Source organism: Phyllobates terribilis, unplaced genomic scaffold (genome assembly GCF_046119375.1).
Source record: "Phyllobates terribilis strain yellow unplaced genomic scaffold, ASM4611937v1 Scaffold_2__4_contigs__length_985480577, whole genome shotgun sequence".
Lineage (NCBI taxonomy): Eukaryota > Metazoa > Chordata > Amphibia > Anura > Dendrobatidae > Phyllobates > Phyllobates terribilis.
In genome coordinates, this window is record NW_027362762.1 from 101,068,930 (window position 1) to 101,086,548 (window position 17,619).

Below are 17,619 nucleotides of genomic sequence, written 5' to 3' on the forward strand. Positions count from 1 at the left end.
CGGCTGCTGTTGGTGGGAGATGGACAGCCTGTTTACACCGCAGGATTATCAGGAAACAATCGTTCCTAGGAATGTTCATTGCCATTGGCAGCACGGTAGCTCAGGGGTTAGCACTGCAGCGCTGGGGTCCTGGGTTAAAATCCCACCAAGTACAACATCTGCAAGGAGTGATGATGATGTATGTAAAGCGCTGCGGAATATATTAGCGCTATATAAAAATAAAGATTATTATTGCCGATAATCGTCTAAAGGCTTGAGTGATTATATATAAAGTCCAAGAGGTGCTGGCATTATAATAATGACTAGTTACATCAGAACATTATTAAAATTATTTTTCAAGGTATTACCTATGAATCATAAACCACATACTAAAACAAGGGGGCACAAAGTAAATGTATGAATATTTACACGGTACCATTATAACATATCCAGTGACATTTTTTGCTTCCTATTATCCGGATGTCTTCTGCTATACACGCATTGCTATAACAACCCATGTATAGAGCTGTAGTCACTCTGGTCTATCCGGCTTACTACACACAAGCCGTACAAGCCACAGGAGCTTGGCCTGTCAATCTCCAGTAAAAGCTACCAGCTATTCACTGCAGGCCTCAGGCACGCCGGTCGTTCATTGCCAGAGTTCAAGCACTACGTGCAAGTCATCAGATGGTACAACAGGAAAGAAAGTCTGCGCAGGGTGGGGGAGGTATATTAGGTCTCCATTGTATGAAACTTGTCATTTCTAGACCATGAAGAATGCAAGAACATCATGCCAGATCTAAATTAAAATGTGGATCAATTTGGCCAATGTCTTTGTCTAAAAGGAAACAAAAAATACCATTATTAGGGTATGTGCACACGATGCAGAAATGCTCAGGATTTTTTCCTGAGCGTTTCTGCATCTCTCTGGCAGGAAAAAACGCATGCGGATTGTACATGCGGTTTCCTGCCAGGGACATGCGGAAATGAAGCGGTCTTCACTTTCATTTCCGCATGCGGGTTGACAAGCGCTTCCCAAGCGATTTTAGCATCACTTGGAAAGTGCTTGTCAACTTCACACTATATAAATCCATGCAACCGGCATGGATTTATATAGTGTGTGATGTCAAAAAATAAAAAATAAATCTATACTTTACCCTCTGATGGCCCCCGGTGTCCTGCTTCATCGGTCCCGGCTGCCGGCAGTGAAGACTGTAGGACCTTCCGACGTCAGCGTCACGTGACCCGTCACATGACTCCGACGTCAGCGAAGGTCCTTCATTCAACCGCGAAGTGTCCGGGAAGCCTGGAGGACGCAGCGCGGGCCGTCAGAAGGTGAGAATATATATATTTTTTATTTTATTCTTTTTTTTTTTTTTAATGGTACCTGGGTCTGGATGAGAATCCTCTCCTCCACACCCGGGTACCATCCGCACATTAGACCGCATGAAAAGCGCATCAACATATACAGTGATGCGGATTCCATGCGGTCTAATGCAAGTCAATGGCGGCAAAAGAGCAGCGTTTCCGCAAAATTAATTGACATGCTGCGGATTTTTGACCGCAGCGTTTACGCTGCGGAAAAATCCGCATCATGGGCACAGTACATGCGGATTTCAAATGGGGAACATTGCTGCCCTTCTACCATGCGTTTTTCATGCTTTTCCGCGGCGTTTACGCAACTGCAAAAACACCGCGGAAACGCACGAAAAACGCATCGTGTGAACTCAGCCTTAAAGGGTTTGTCCAGGCTCAGAACAAAAGTCTAATCCATCATATACAAACACTCTGGCACTGCCGCTATACCAATGTGATGCTATTAGCCCCAGCAGGTGATCAGACACTTGTGGATACGCCCGCTGACTCAAGTCATCACATGAGTGACCACAAATATGCGAATCGCATACGTGTAGTTAAGTGATCGACCACCAGAACAGGGAATACCAGGCAATCGCGACATTGAGACTGCAGTCTCCCCTGACACATGACTAGGATGAGCTGCCGTTTGAATTACATGATATTTTATTACATTCTTGGAGAGCCCCTTTAAGAGCAAGAGAGGCTCCTTGTAGCTGCTCTCTAACTCTCCGGACTTATGTAATAGACCACCCTTTAAGGTGGAAGCCTTCTTGTGTGTATGAGGCTCAAGGGTTGGTTCAGACAGGCTTATTTTTTTACATGACTTGCCCAATTTTGTATAACAGCTATCCATATCCACATGCGATAACTGAAGTCATTTCACACGGATAAAGGGGGTACATACCAGAGTAGGGTGGCTGCCGAGACACTAAATTCAGCAGAATTTTCTGCTCCTCCATGAGCTTCTGTAACTGCTCCATTTGCTGCTGCTTTAGCTTCTCTTGTTTCTGCTGTTGTATTTCTTTAAGCTACAAATGAAACATACAATGTCAGGTATAATGAGGTGTTGTGTGATCCAGATGGCAGATCCAAACAAGTGGAACAATTTACACACAAACCCAAAAGGTGCGTTATCTTAAAGGAAACCTCATCAGCCGATTCATGCTGCTCGAACCAATTGCAGCCGGAATGAGAGATTGAACCCTGAATTACAAATATTCATGTTTTAGGGTTCATTCAGAAGTCAGTTTTTCACGTACAAGTGCTGTTGAGTTGGTAAGCCAAAGCACCGTCTGACTCCTCAATGTCCCTGACTTCCGACTCCACAGCCCTGCCTCACTACTCAGCGTGTACATAAAGTGCAGCACAGATTCATCTCTACTAAAAGCCGAGATCCTGAGATCAGGAACAGGACAGACATTTATAGGACATTTCACAACTTTCCCAAATTCATATGGAAACATATACAGCACATCCTGTATTGTACTACTGTACCCAATTTATTATATAATTTTAGGAGTCTGTCCATTTTATACAGACTCCAACTTCACAGCCCTGGTGCTAACCGTGTTTTTCACCCATGAAAGTCTATGCTGCTCCTCACATGTCCGTGATTTTTTGCGGACAGAGTGGTTCATGCAAAATCGTGTGACAACACTGATGTTCATCCGAATGTCGGATCAAAACTCTGCAATGAAAGTCTATGGGTCCGTGAAAAAAATGCCATCCCGAATGCTATAATTTTTTTCAAGGCTGAATAGAGAGGTGAAGGTGGAGAAAGTTTTTTTTTCTCTCAGAGAAAAACTGATGAAACTAATCAAAAACATTGGTGAAACTTGGACTGATTTTCTTGTACGAGACTATTAATCAATGACGTGTGCATGAGCCTTTAATCTCACAGGGAGACACCTTTAAGTCACGCTGAAAGCCGGCAGTGACCCACCTCTTGAACCAGTCACATTGTCTCCAACTATGCTTTCACCTAGGTTTGTAATTAACTACTTCATAGACTATCATAGTCACAAGTGCTATCTGTGAAAAAGAGAGGAAGCACTTGTTACGAGGCCTTAGGCCGCGTTCAGTATTTGATGAGTTTACCTCACCTCAGTATTTGTAAGCCAAAACCAGGAGTGGAACAATCAGAGGAAAAGTATAATAGAAACACGTCACCACTTCTGTATTTATCACCCACTCCTGGTTTTGGCTTACAAATACTGATGTAAAATACTGACCAAATACTCAACGTGTGAACGTGGTCTTAGTCTGTGGGACCCAGCTGGACCGTGCATTACACAGACAGCCCATTTATTACAACAGACACTGTGTATAAGTTCCACTCACTCCCTCTACAATTGTGTCTCGGTTCCCACAAAGTTTACAACTTTAAACTTTCACCCTTTGATCAGGAAACCCTTTTAACATCTGTAGGACATGTCCCTTGCCATAGACATATTTTTACCTGGTGGAAATGCCGCTGTTCTCCTGAATCTGGCATTATTTATTTTTCATTCCTGTGCCTCTATCTCACAGAGTTGTATTCACCTACGCTAGTTCCAGCATTGTCTGGCATACATTCATAGCACGGACTCTTTTGTCCACTACTGTGTTAAACTTACAAAAAAAAAAAAAAAAAAGAATAAAAACATAAAATCTGGCCTGATTTCACAGCATGTATACTTGCTAATTCTAATGTGTTAGTCACTTAAAGCCCCCAAACACATATAACAGACTTAAAAAAAAAAAAAGTGCAAATTAAAAGGCGAATAAGGGGCATATGACAACAAGCGAAACAACAACAACAAAACAAAACTAGGGGGGGGGGGGGGGGGGGGGATCGCAAATTCAATAATGAATTATTTATGGCGTAAAATACTTTGAAAAAGTCACAAAATTTTTAAATGTTGTCATAAGTCTTGATGAACCCGGGGTCAATACGCTTATCTCCCAGCTCGTGTTATTTATTATGATACAAAAAACAATTACAAACAGGTTTGTGATTGCCATTAACACTCTGGTCCATAGAGTACAGCACACACAGTTGGAGAGGTGGTGCAACCCAGAAGAGCAAATGCAAGCAAAGGATGGGGTCTGCAGCACTGAGGAGAAGCAGGGAGCTGATGCCAAATATGCACTGCTCAAAAAAATAAAGGGAACACTCAAATAACACATCCTAGATCTGAATGAATGAAATATTCTCATTGAATACTTTGTTCTGTACAAAGTTGAATGTGCTGACAACAAAAACAAAAATCATCAATGGAAATCAAATTTATTAACCAAAGGAGGCCTGGATTTGGAGTCACCCCCAAAATTAAAGTGGAAAAACACACTACAGGCTGATCCAACTTTGATGTAATGTCCTTAAAACAAGTCAAAATGAGGCTCAGTATTGTGTGTGGCCTCCACGTGCCAATATGACCTCCCTACAACGCCTGGGCATGCTCTTGATGATATTGCGGATGGTCTCCTGTGGGATCTCCTCCCAGACCTGGACTAAAGCATCTGCCAACTCCTGCACAGTCTGTGGTGCAACGTGACGTTGGTGGATGGAGCGAGACATGATGTCCCAGATGTGCTCAATCGGATTCAGGTCTAGGGAACGGGCGGGCCTGTCCATAGCTTCAATGCCTTCATCTTGCAGGAACTGCTGACACACTCCAGCCACATGAGGTCTGGCATTGCCCTGCATTAGGAGGAACCCAGGGACAACCGCACCAGCGCTGAGCTTTGTGAAAAACAATGTATTTGCAGGATAACCTTTTAAAAACGTTGTCTGGGATTTAAAAGGAAAAAAACTAGCATTTGAGGGTTAGTGCTCCTCAGAAAACAAAAGACTATCACCCGGGGCAGATGTCGCATCAACATAATGGTAAGTTTAGTTAAGAAACACTTCTCAAGGTACAAATAACACCTCATTATACACTTCCCAGAAGAAGAAAAACACTCAATATGATGCAATGGTTCAATAAGTTCTGCCATGCATGACATCTTGAACAAAAGACTATCAGGCTGTGTGCCCACGTAGCATTTTTCAAGCGTATATGCTGCGGAATTTCCGCAGCGTAAACGCTTGAAAAACGCATGTATATCCGCACCCCATGGTCCCCAATGGGATTCCGCAAGTTCTATGCACATGCTGCGGATTTTTCCACAGCGTTTATGCCGCGTTCAAAAATCCGCAGCATGTCATTTAATTTTGCGTTTCCGCAAGCGGAATTGCCTTTGTCCAATGCATAAAAAACGCAAGGCAATTCCGCATGTGAAAAACGCGTGATAAACGCGCGAAAAATGCGCGATAAACGCGTGCGGAATTCCGCATGCGTTTTTCCGGGAGAGAACTTGCATTTATGCAGCAGAAATTTTCTGCTTCATAAATGCAACGTGGGCACATAGCCTCATGCTCATTTTACATGATTGCACAATGAGCAGTTAGGACTTGTAAAATAAAAGGTGTTGTCCAAAATTAGAAAAAAAAAAAAAAAACAACACTTTTTTCCCCCCAGATACTTGTTTGTGGTCAGTGTATGGTGCTGCAGCTTTACCCTATTTAGCTGCAATACCATGTACAGCCCATGAATAAGTGTGGCACTGTTTTGGGAAGAAAAGTAGACCTCTTTTGTTCTAATCCTAGACAATCCCATCAAGATAACACAAACAGGTAAATGTAATAGGCATCACCAACCCGATGATAAATTGATATCCGCTTTACCTGTTCAAGTTTTTTTAATAGTGGATCGTTCAGTTCTTCTCTTAAAACGTCCTCCTCTCTGAACGTCGCTCTGCTGAGTGGTCGACTTCTGCTGCCTTCCCAATCAGGGTCTCTATATACTGACGTGTGTCCTGCATGGTCCAGCTTGTGGTGCGGTGGTTTATGGAAAGAATTTTGGTGTTCAAAAGAGTCTTCACTCAACAGACTACTGCTGCCGGAGAACGGCATGGGAACCCGAGCTCCTGAAAGGGCATTAGGAGGCCTCAAGATCTGTACATCTTCACCCGGATCCAGGCTGGGGAAAGCAGAGTTTACGATGACACCAGCACGTGCAATGTTTGACATGTACTGAGCCATAAAATTAGGTTCACTGCTGAAATCTGGAGAGGAAATCATTTCTGGCATATTCCTCTAGTTTTTGGCGCTCTACAGGAACTGCAGGGTTAATTCCATACCAATATGGTGGATCACTAAAATAAAAATGAGATAAAAGGTATATTTGGAGTAGAGCTGTGAAGCATAACACATCAATAACACAAATAGGGATAGTAAAAAAAAAAAAAGTTAAAGAAAAAAAAAGGAGTAATTTTAATATTCAAGTAAATAATTTGGTAAAGAAAAAAAATTGCTCATCTGCGCTGCCTCATAGAATGAAATGAGTCCAAGTGCAATCCATTATCTTTCATTGACAGCAATAGGACCGAAAATATGGTCATATGAACGAGACATAAGGCATGTTCAGTTTTTTGTTTTGTTTTTTTTATAAAGGATTTGACATGGAGGTACATCAAATAACACTTCAAATAGGCTTTAAATACTCATCCATTTCAATGGAAACTCTGCTATGGATGTACTCCGCTCATACTCTCATATTTGAGAGGTTTTTGGGGTTTTTTTACTACAATTCTCATGCTCTCATTTTTTAGATTTTTTTGTGAGGTTTTGAAAACCCGGTCATTGAAACAAATATAAATAGATTTTACATATTTGAGGTAGATGGCACTTTAAGCTAAACACTTCAGGGAAAAAAAATATTCCCCAAATTGAATTCCTCTTCAAACTCGTCAGATATTTTTGCCTTAAAAAACTCTGTGTGGCTTCTGTCTTTGGCTGACAACATCAAAAACTGCAATGGTGATTTTCCTCCCCCTCTTAGGGTACGTGCACACGATCAGTAATTGCTGCGGATTGCACGCAGCGCACTTGCACTGCGTGCAATCCGCAGCGGCCAGATGTTACAGCATAGTGGAAATCCCATGCCCACTATGTGTCTCCGTGCTCCTGCGGATCACCCACGGAGACAGACACGTGGAGCGTCTTTTCAGACCGCAGAATGTCAATTACTCTTGCGGAGACGCTATTCTTCACAAGAGAAATTAGATCACTGTAATGTATAGGATGTGGTGAATCAATGAACACATGCAGATTCACCTGCGTGCAGTGCTTTGGACGCAGCAAAAAGTATACTGTGTTCAAAGTACTGCCAATACCGACCGTGTGCACATACCATTACTGTAGGGGTTCCTCAAGGATCAGTCCCGGCCCCCTCCTCTTCTCTTTATACGCCACCCCTATTAGACAAAATCAGTAGATTCGGTTTTCAGTACCATCTCTATGCTGTGACACCCAATTATACACCTCGTCTTCTGACATCACACCTGCATTACTACAAAATACCAGTGATTGTCTTTCCGCCGTCTCTTAGGCTGTGTGCCCACGTAGCATTTTTCAAGCGTATATGCTGCAGAATTTCCGCAGCGTAAACGCTTGAAAAACGCACGTATATCCGCACCCCATGGTCCCCAATGGGATTCCGCAAGTTCTATGCACATGCTGCGGATTTTTCCGCAGCGTTTATGCCGCGTTCAAAAATCCGCAGCATGTCATTTAATTTTGCGTTTCCGCAAGCGGAATTGCCTTTGTCCAATGCATAAAAAACGCGTGATAAACGCGCGAAAAATGCGCGATAAACGCGTGCGGAATTCCGCATGCGTTTTTCCGGGAGAGGACTTACATTTATGCAGCAGAAATTTTCTGCTTCATAAATGCAACGTGGGCACATAGCCTTAGGCTGCGTGTCCACTTTGCGTTTTTCAAGTGTTTTTGATGCGGAATTTCCGCAGCGGAAACGCTTTAAAAACGCTTGGTAATACGTGCTGTGCAGATGCTGCGGAAAAATCCGCAGCATGTCCATTATTTGTGCGTTTTCACATGCGGATTTGAGTTCACAATGCATTTGAAAAACGCAAGTAAAACGCATGTAAAAACGCTGCAAAAACGCGTGTAAAATCCGCACGCGTTTTTACTGGCAAGGACATGTAGAAACGCTGCAGAAATTTTCTGCTTCAATTTTGCATCGTGGGCACATAGCCTAACATTATACCCTCCCTCTATCTAAGGCTGTGTGCCCACGAAGCATTTTCCAAGCGTTTATGCTGCGGAATTTACGCAGCGTAAACGCTTGGTAATCCGCCCCCCATGGTCCCCAACGACAAGCCGCAATGTCAATGCCCATGCTGCGGATTTTTCCGCAGCATTTATGCTGCGCTCAAAAATCCGCAGCATGTCCATTATTTTGCGGACACACAGCGTAATCACCGCCATTGACTTGCATTGGACCGCGTGACATCCGCAGCACTACATGTGGATAAGCGGATATCACACGGTTCAAAGTGCGGATGGTACCCAGGTCTGGAGGAGAGGAGACTCTCTCCAGACTTGGGTACCATAGAAACTGTAAAAAAAAAAAGAATTTAAAATAAAAAATAAAGATTATACTTACCGTCCGATGTCCTCCCGGTGTTTTCTCCGCTCCGTTTAGTCTGCTGCATGGGTCGCAGTGTTGTGAAGGACCTGCCATGACATCATTGAGTCATGTGACCTGACACATGACTGAATGACGTCACCGCAGGTCCTTCACACCACCGCGAGCAGTGCAAGACACCGGACGCGGGGAGATAACACCGGAAGGTAAGTATAATCTTTTTTTTTTTTTTTTTTTACTAACTTGGTCACACTACAATAAATCCATGCCGGTTGCATGGATTTTTATAGTGTGAACAAGTTGTCAAGCACTTTTCCAAGTGATGCTAAAATCGCTTGGAAAAGCGCTTGATAACCCACATGCAGAAATGCATGCAAAGACGCTTGACAAATGCTTCTACCTGGCGGGAAAAACGCATGTAAAATCTGCATGCATTTTTCCAGCCACGGAGAAGCGGAAAAAATATGCAGCATTTCTGCATCGTGGGCACATAGCTTTAGGCTGTGTGCCCACGTAGCGTTTTTCAAGCGTTCATGCTGCGGATTTTACGCAGCGGAAACGCTTGTAAAACGCTAGGTAATCCGCACCCCATGGTCCCCAAGGGGATTCCGCATGTTCTATGCACATGCTGCGGATTTTTCCGCAGCGTTTATGCTACGTACAAAAATCCGCAGCATGTCATTTAATTTTGCGGAAGCGCAGCGGAACTCCCGCCATTGACTTGCATTGAGACGCACAGAAACCGCGACTGTACATTTTTACAAGCGGCTTCTATGCGTCTCTATGTGCGGATGGTACCCAGTTCTGGAGGAGAGGAGACTCTCATCCAGACCTGGGTACCATTGTACCTGTAAAAAAAGAATAAAATAACAAATAAAGTTTATATTCACCTGTCCGGCGGCTTCTCTCTGCATGCCGGCAGCGCTGAAGGACCTTCGGTGACGTCACAGTCATGTGACCGCAGGCCCTTCACCGCTCTGTCTCGCGATATGCCGGCAGCCGGGAACCAGCCAGGAAGCAGCCAGGAAGCAGCGCTGCAGCCACGCCGGGGCCTCGGAGGTGAGTATAGCTTTATTTGTTTTCATTTTTACGGTTCACACTGTATAAATCCATGCTGTTTGCATGGATTTATACAGTGTGACCTAGTTGTCAAGCACTTTCCAAGTGATGCTATCGCCTGGAAAGCGCTTGTCAATCTGCATGCGGAAACGCATGTGAACCCGCATGTGGATCCGCATGTATTCTGCAGGAAAAACGCATGCACAATCTGCATGCGTTTTTTTCTGCCAGGGAAATGCAGAAATTTTCTGCTTCATTTCTGCATCGTGGGCACATAGCCTTAGGCTATGTGCCCACGATGCAGAAAATTTCTGCAGCGTTTCTGCATCTCCCTTGCCAGAAAAAAACGCATGGAGATTGTGCATGCGTTTTTCCTGCAGAATACACGCGTATTCACATGCGTTTATGCATGCGGACTACAAGCACTTTCCAGGCGATAGCATCACTTGGAAAGTGCTTGACAACTAGGTCACACTATATAAATCCATGCAAACAGCATGGATTTATATAGTGTGACCGTAAAAAATAAAGCTATACTTACCGAACCCCCGCCGCGTGTGCCGCCGCGTGTGTTGTCGCGCTCCTTCCGGGTTGCCGGCATATCGCGAGACAGCCTGCGGTCACATGACCGCGACGTCATCTCAGGTCCTGGAAGGTAAGCGCTGCAGGGGCCGCCGGACAGGAGAATATAAACTTTATTTATTATTTTATTATTTTTTTCACAGGTTCAATGGTACCCAGGTCTGGATGAGAGTCTCCTCTCCTCCAGACTTGGGTACCATACACACATTGAAACGCATATTATCCGCGTATACAAATGTACAGACACGGATATTATGCGTCTCAATGCAAGTCAATGGCGGCGCTTCCACAAAATTAATGAACATGCTGCGGATTTATGAGCGCTGCAGAAACGCTGCGGAAAAATCCGCAGCATGTGCATTGACATTGCGGAATGCCATTGGGGACCATGGAGTGCGAATTACCATGCGTTTTTGATGCGTTTCCGCTACGCAGCGGAAACGCATGAAAAACGCATCGTGGGCACGCAGCCTTAAACTGAATCTGTCGAAAACTGAACTCCTCGTGTTTCCTCCCTCCACTAACCTACCTATGCCCAATATTGCCATTTCCGTGTGTGACTCCACCATTACTCCCCAGTAGTGATGATCGAGCATGCTCGTTGCTCGAGATTTAGGAGCACCTATTAAGTTTTCGTCGCTCCGTGAACATGATTTGCAACAGTTTAACAGCTTTAATACATGTGAGGAATGCTGGAAAAACAGGCATGCTCGATCATCACTACTCTCCAGCAACATGCCCGCTGTCTTGGTTTCATCATTAATTCAGGTCTTTTCTTCACACTTGACATGAGCGGCCGAGTGATCAAATGTGATCTACACCTCAAACATTTCTAGAATTCGACTTTTTCTTACCTTTGATTCTGCAAAAACTCTTAGGCTGTGTGCCTACGATGCGTTTTTTAAGCGTTTCCGCAGCGGCAAAGACGCTGCAGAAAAGCTTAAAAAATGCATGGTAGAAGGTCTGCCATGTTCCCCAATGATAATCCGCATGTGCTGTGCACACGCTGCGGAAATTTCCGCTGCGGGTTATCATCCGCAGCACTACCAATTATTTTGCGGAAGCGCTGCATTTTCGCCGCCATTGACTTGCATGGGAACGCATAGAATCCGCATCACTGGATTTGTACATGCAGATTACATGCGTTTCAATGTGCGGAAGGTACCCAGGTCTAGAGGACAGGAGACGCTCCTCCGGACCCGGGTACCGTAGAACCTGTAAAAAAAAAAAAAAAAAAAAGAATAAAAAATAAATATTATATTTACCTTCTAATGGCCCCCGGTCTCCTTGTCTTCACTTGCCAGCAGATCGCGGTGGACTGAAGGACCTGCGCTGACGTCATTTAGTCATGTGATGGCAGGTCCTTCAGTGTACCGCGAGCTGCCAGCAAGCCAGGACGGAGAGAAGCAAGACTGCAGGGGCCATCGGAAGGTAAGTATAGATTTATTTTTGACATTCTTTGGGGTCACACTATACAACGCATGCAGAATTATTAGGCAAATGCGTATTTTGATCACATGACATTTTTTATACATGATGTCCTACTCCGAGCTGCATAGGCTTGAGAGCCAACTACCAATTAAGTAAATCTGGTGATGTGCATCTCCGCAATGAGGAGGGGTGTTGTCTAATGACATCAACACCCTATATAAGGTGTGCTTAATTATTAGGCAACTTCCTTTCCTTTGGCAAAATGGGTCAGAAGAGAGATTTGACAGGCTCTGAAAAGTCCAAAATTGTGAGATGTCTTGCAGAGGGATGCAGCAGTCTTGAAATTTCCAAATTTTTGAAGCGTGATCACCGAACAAACAAGCGTTTCATGGCAAATAGCCAACAGGGTCGCAAGAAGCGTGTTGGCCAAAAAAGGCGCAAAAATAACTGACCATGAATTGAGGAAAATCAAGCATGACGCTGCCAAGATGCCATTCGCCACCAGTTTTGCCATATTTCAGAGCTGCAACGTTACTGGAGTATCAAAAAGCACAAGGTGTGCGATACTCAGGGACATGGCCAAGGTAAGGAAGGCTGAAAAACGACCACCTTTGAACAAGAAACATAAGATAAAACGTCAAGAATGGGCCAAGAAATATCTTAAGACTGATTTTTCAAAGGTTTTATGGACTGATGAAATGAGCGTGACTCTTGATGGGCCAGAGGCGGGATCAGTAAAGGGCAGAGAGCTCCACTCCGACTCAGACGCCAGCAAGGTGGAGGTGGGGTACTGGTATGGGCTGGTATCATCAAAGATGAACTTGTGGGACCTTTTCGGGTTGAGGATGGAGTGAAGCTCAACTTCCAGACCTACTGCCAGTTTCTGGAAGACAACTTCTTCAAGCATTGGTACAGGAAGAAGTCGGTATCGTTCAAGAAAAACATGATTTTCATGCAGGACAATGCTCCATTACATGCATCCAACTACTCCACAGTGTGGCTGGCCAGTAAAAGTCTAAAAGAAGAAAAAATAATGACATGGCACCCTTGTTCACCTGATCTGAACCCCATAGAGAACCTGTGGTCCATTATAAAATGTGAGATTTACAGGGAGGGAAAACAGTACACCTCTCGGAACACTGTCTGGGAGGCTGTAGTGGCTGCAGCATGCAATGTTGATCGAAAACAGATCAAGCAACTGACAGAATCTATGGATGGAAGGCTGCTGAGTGTCATCATAAAGAAAGGTGGCTATATTGATCACTAATCTTTTTGGTTTTTGTTTTTTCATGTCAGAAATGTTTATTTCTAAATTTTGTGCACTGATATTGGTTTACCTGGTGAAAATAAACAAGTGAGATGGGATTATATTTGGTTTTTATTAAGTTGCCTAATAATTCTGCACAGTAATAGTTACCTGCACAAACAGATATCCTCCTAAGATAGCCAAATCTAAAAAAAAAAACACTCCAACTTCCAAAAAATATTAAGCTTGGATATTTATGAGTCTTTTCGGTTGATTGAGAACATAGTTGTTGATCAATAATAAAAATAATCCTCTAAAATACAACTTGCCTAATAATTCTGCACACAGTGTATAAATCCATGCCGTCTGCATGGATTTATATAGTGTGAACAAGTTGTCAAGCACTTTCCAAGTGATGCTAAAATCGCTTGGAAAGCGCTTGTCAACCCGCATGCGGAAATGCATGTGAAGAACGCTTCACATCCGCTTGTCCCTGGCAGGAAAAACGCATGTACAATCCGAATGCGTTTTTTCTGCCAGGGAGATGCAGAAATGCTCAGGAACAAAATCCGGAGCATTTTTTGCATCGTGGGCACATAGCCTTACTGTTGTTCTTATTAATTCTCGTCTGGACTACTGCAACTCTCTACTAATCGGTCTCCCTCTTACTAAACTCTCCCCTCTCCAATCCGTCCTGAATGCAGCAGCCAGGATCATATTCCTCGCCAACCGCTACACCGATGCCTCTTCCCTGTGTCAGTCATTGCTCTGGTTACCCATCCGATATAAAGTTCAATATAAACTCCTCAATCTCACCCACAAAACTCTCCACGGTTCAGCACCACCGTAAAATATCCTCCCTCATCTCCATCACCCAACCGTGCCCTCCGTTCTGCTAATGACCCAAGACTAATATCCTCAATAATCCAAACCTCCCACTCCTGGCTCCAAGACCTCTCACGTGCTGCGCCACTTCTCTGGAATGCACTACCCAGGACAGTTTGATTAATTCCCAATACCCACAGATTTAAGTGTGCGCATTTCTTTATCACTTATCTAACTATTCCTGTTTGGCCCATAAAAAAATGTCTTCAAAATTTGGTCCCTCATAGCATCGGTTCACACCCTCGATGTACTTAATATCCCTCTATGTCTGTACTGTACACATACTGGCTGGTGACCGGTTCATGCAGCATTGTGAACATACCCTATTTAGTATATTATGGCTGTATCGTACAATATAAGCACATTTTACCATTCACCTGTCGTGTCTCCCCTATTTCCTCATAGATTGTAGCTTGCGAGCAGCAGGACCCTCACTCCTCTTGGTATCTGAGTTATGCTTATTCTGTAATGTCTTTATTGTCTGTACAAGTCCCCTCTGAAATGTTAAGTGCTGTGGAATATGTTGGCGCTATAGAAATAAAAATTATTATTATAATGTTGTATATAAAACCACCCCGACAATGAGATGGCATCACTGACAAGTGAGTGAGCCCTTAGAGCAATTTAAGAGATTGGAAATGGTGTGCCAATGACTGTCATGGCGGGCAGGGATATAATGGAGGTCCCTGTTTCTGTCGTGTGCATACACATATGGAGCCCACGGCCCTAAGGACTATTGCTGGGCTTCATATTAGAATGGTTATTCAGGGTTATGCAGTAAGTCGTACAAGAAATAGCAAGTTCAAGTTGCCTAAGGCGACTACGAAAACTAAAAAAAAAAAAAAATACAAAAGTGAAAAATATAAATATGTGTTCACACCCCTCCCCCCCATTTCTCAGAACAAAATAAATAAAAAAACAGGCATCTCTGCATAACCGTCCAAACTAATAAAATATTATGATACTTCTCCCATACAATGAACATGGGAAAAAAACTGAATCTGTTATTTTTATTTTTTTGCAAACTTCAAAAGAAAAAAAAAAGGAATATCAAAAAGTCATATGGGCCCCAAAATAGTAATAAAATCTACAGCTCATTCCCCATATTACAATCCCTAATACATCTCTATCGAAGAAAAACAATAAAAAAAAAAAACTAAAAAACGTTATATTTCCTGAAAGGTGAGAAGGAAATATCAAAGTCGAGGAAATGCCCGCCACCGAGACTCTGTCACTCAAGGACCAGCGTGAACATGAAGTATTCCCCCCCGGATATGTGTATGTGCACACGGGGTCTTCAGGGGGGGCGGCCGTGGGCCCCTGATATGTCATCACTAGGGGCTATAAATCATCCGAAGCAAATACTTATGCTCGCAGGCACGGGTCAGAACCAATCTTTTTGGTACCATAGGGAAAAAAATATATCAGTACTAACACATACGTTTAAAGAAAACGTAATACTTTGTTATAAATATGTAAAAAGAAACACTTTCCTGCTGTAAATGCCGCCGTTCTCCCGAGTCAGACGCTGTTTTTCTTTCGTTTCTGCGCCTCTCTGGTCCTGAGATAGGGCCAGCTCTTTCCTGTGTGTAAAATGAGTCTTAATAGCCAAGTGGGCGTGAACTCAACGTTTTTATGGTTGTCTTCATGAAGGCCACGCCCAGTTGTCATACAAGATTAGATTTATAAACAGGGAATAGGCGGCCATATCTTAGGATGGAAGAGGAGCAGTAACAAAAGAAAAACATCGCCGGATTCAGAAGAAGAGCGGCGTTTACACCGAGCAAAATGAAATATTTATAACCGGTCGTCATTACAGGGACGTTGCACACAGTGACGGACCACCATTTCTGCCCTCCTGGTACATGCAGCAATAACCCATCCTTATCCCCCAGTGCTGCATATAGGGGGTCCCTACTGAGGACCCCTGATCCTGCAGAGCCAGGACATATAATGAGGAGTGGGACATCTGTGCCCCCCACAGCATCAGTGACAGCATTGAGGGAACACTCTCATCCTCCAGATTCCTCAGGAGACACATTCATGGAAATGTCGCACTGCTGGGACAATTTCTCCAAACATAATCTCACACTGATGACAGGAGCAGTCCCAGTAATAAGGTTAGGACAGCTCAGTGCGGAGTCCTCCAAAGCAGCAACAGGACAACAACTCTGCACTGAAGCAAAAAGTTAAAACTTTAGGAGCAAAGCTAAAACCGGCCATTCTGAGACAGGAAAAGTCGCACAGCTTTCCCTGCGTCATTACCTGCACATCCAGCGCTGCAGTCACCCAGGTGCCAAACGACTCAAACAAATATTAAATCCCCGGCTGCCCTGTGCTCCTGCCAAACCCTCCGCAAACAAAGCTAACCCGGCTACCAGAGCGCACAGGACGACGGGAAAGGTAGTTCTGCCTCATGGCTTGTTCGTGCAGCCGCAGCACTGACACCAATGGGAGGAGACTACATCTCCCATGAACGCTTTCGCTCAAAGTACGTTGAGCGCCGCAAAGGCTTTCGGGTGTAGTTAGCGGCGGGATCTGGGGAAGCTGTGGCGCACAGGGTTCCTCATGCTAGGGTCTCGTCTAGACTGGAGTGGCTCCTGTGAGGTGAAGATGTCACCAGAAGGGGCGGGGCCTCCTCCAGTGCCGACCCGATACCAGGGAGACTGAGTACTGAGGGGCTGCACCATGGAGACGTGTGAAGTTGGGAATGAGGACATAGGACTAACTGTGAGGTGTCGGAGGATGTATTTTGGGGAAATGGCTGCTGCTACTTTTATGGGGGTGCTTTCACAGGAAAAGGGTTAAAGGGGTTGTCCACTACTTTATATGATCCCCCAATGTATTCCTCCAGGGCCCATAAGTGTTTCTCTAAATACTTTGTGGTGCCTTTTCTGCCTGAGCGGCGCTATCCCTGGCCACTCACAGGCATCACGTGACGGCCGGCTCTGACATCCGCTGATGTCACGTTAAGTTCTGGATGCAGCCGGGGGGTCTCTCTTCTGCATTCCACGGTGGACGCTGGGCTGTGGGTGGGGTTATCCAGCACGTCACACCCGGCATCCACCGCGCTCTCCCTCTCCTCATTCACTGGGAAAGCTCGCGGTGGATGCTACGTGTGACGCGCGGGCGGGGAGCGCGTCACTAATGTCACTCCTCACTTGACGTGACATCAGTGACGGGTTACATGATGCCTCTGAGCGGCCAGTGATAGCGCCGTTCAGAGCCAGAAAAGGCATCGCAAGGTATTTACAAAAACACTTCTGGGCCCCAGGGGGATACATTATGGAGTTCATATAAAGTAGTGGACAACTTCTTTAAAGGGGTATTCCCATCTCCAAGATCCTATACCAATATGTAGTAGGTGTAATAATAATAATATTAGCAAATACCTCCAATTAGAAATGTAGAATAGTATTTTTGATTCGCTATCTCTCTTACCTCATGTGCAGGCAGTAAAGGACCTTAGGTATCCACGGTTACGACCACTAGCAGCTAGCTAACTGTCACTTTATCAGTGGACGTAACCATGGATACCTAAGGTCCTGCAATACCTGCACATGAGGTAAGTGGAGTAGCGAATCAAAAATACCTCCAATTAGAAAT

The 17,619-nt window shown here is 44.4% G+C and overlaps 1 protein-coding gene across 1 annotated transcript in view; it reads right to left on the bottom strand.

Moving 5' to 3' along the window:
• Positions 1-16,428, bottom strand: part of CPAP (centrosome assembly and centriole elongation protein) — a 51,446-nt gene extending 35,018 nt beyond the window's left edge. The window contains exons 1-3 of the mRNA XM_073662443.1: positions 16,279-16,428; positions 6,047-6,516; positions 2,243-2,366 (exon numbers count right to left, since the gene is read on the bottom strand). Of these exons, the coding sequence (XP_073518544.1) occupies positions 2,243-2,366; positions 6,047-6,451 (529 nt within the window). The 5' untranslated portion in view covers positions 6,452-6,516; positions 16,279-16,428. The remainder of the gene's footprint in view (positions 1-2,242; positions 2,367-6,046; positions 6,517-16,278) is intronic.
• Between the last annotated feature and the right edge of the window lie 1,191 nt (positions 16,429-17,619).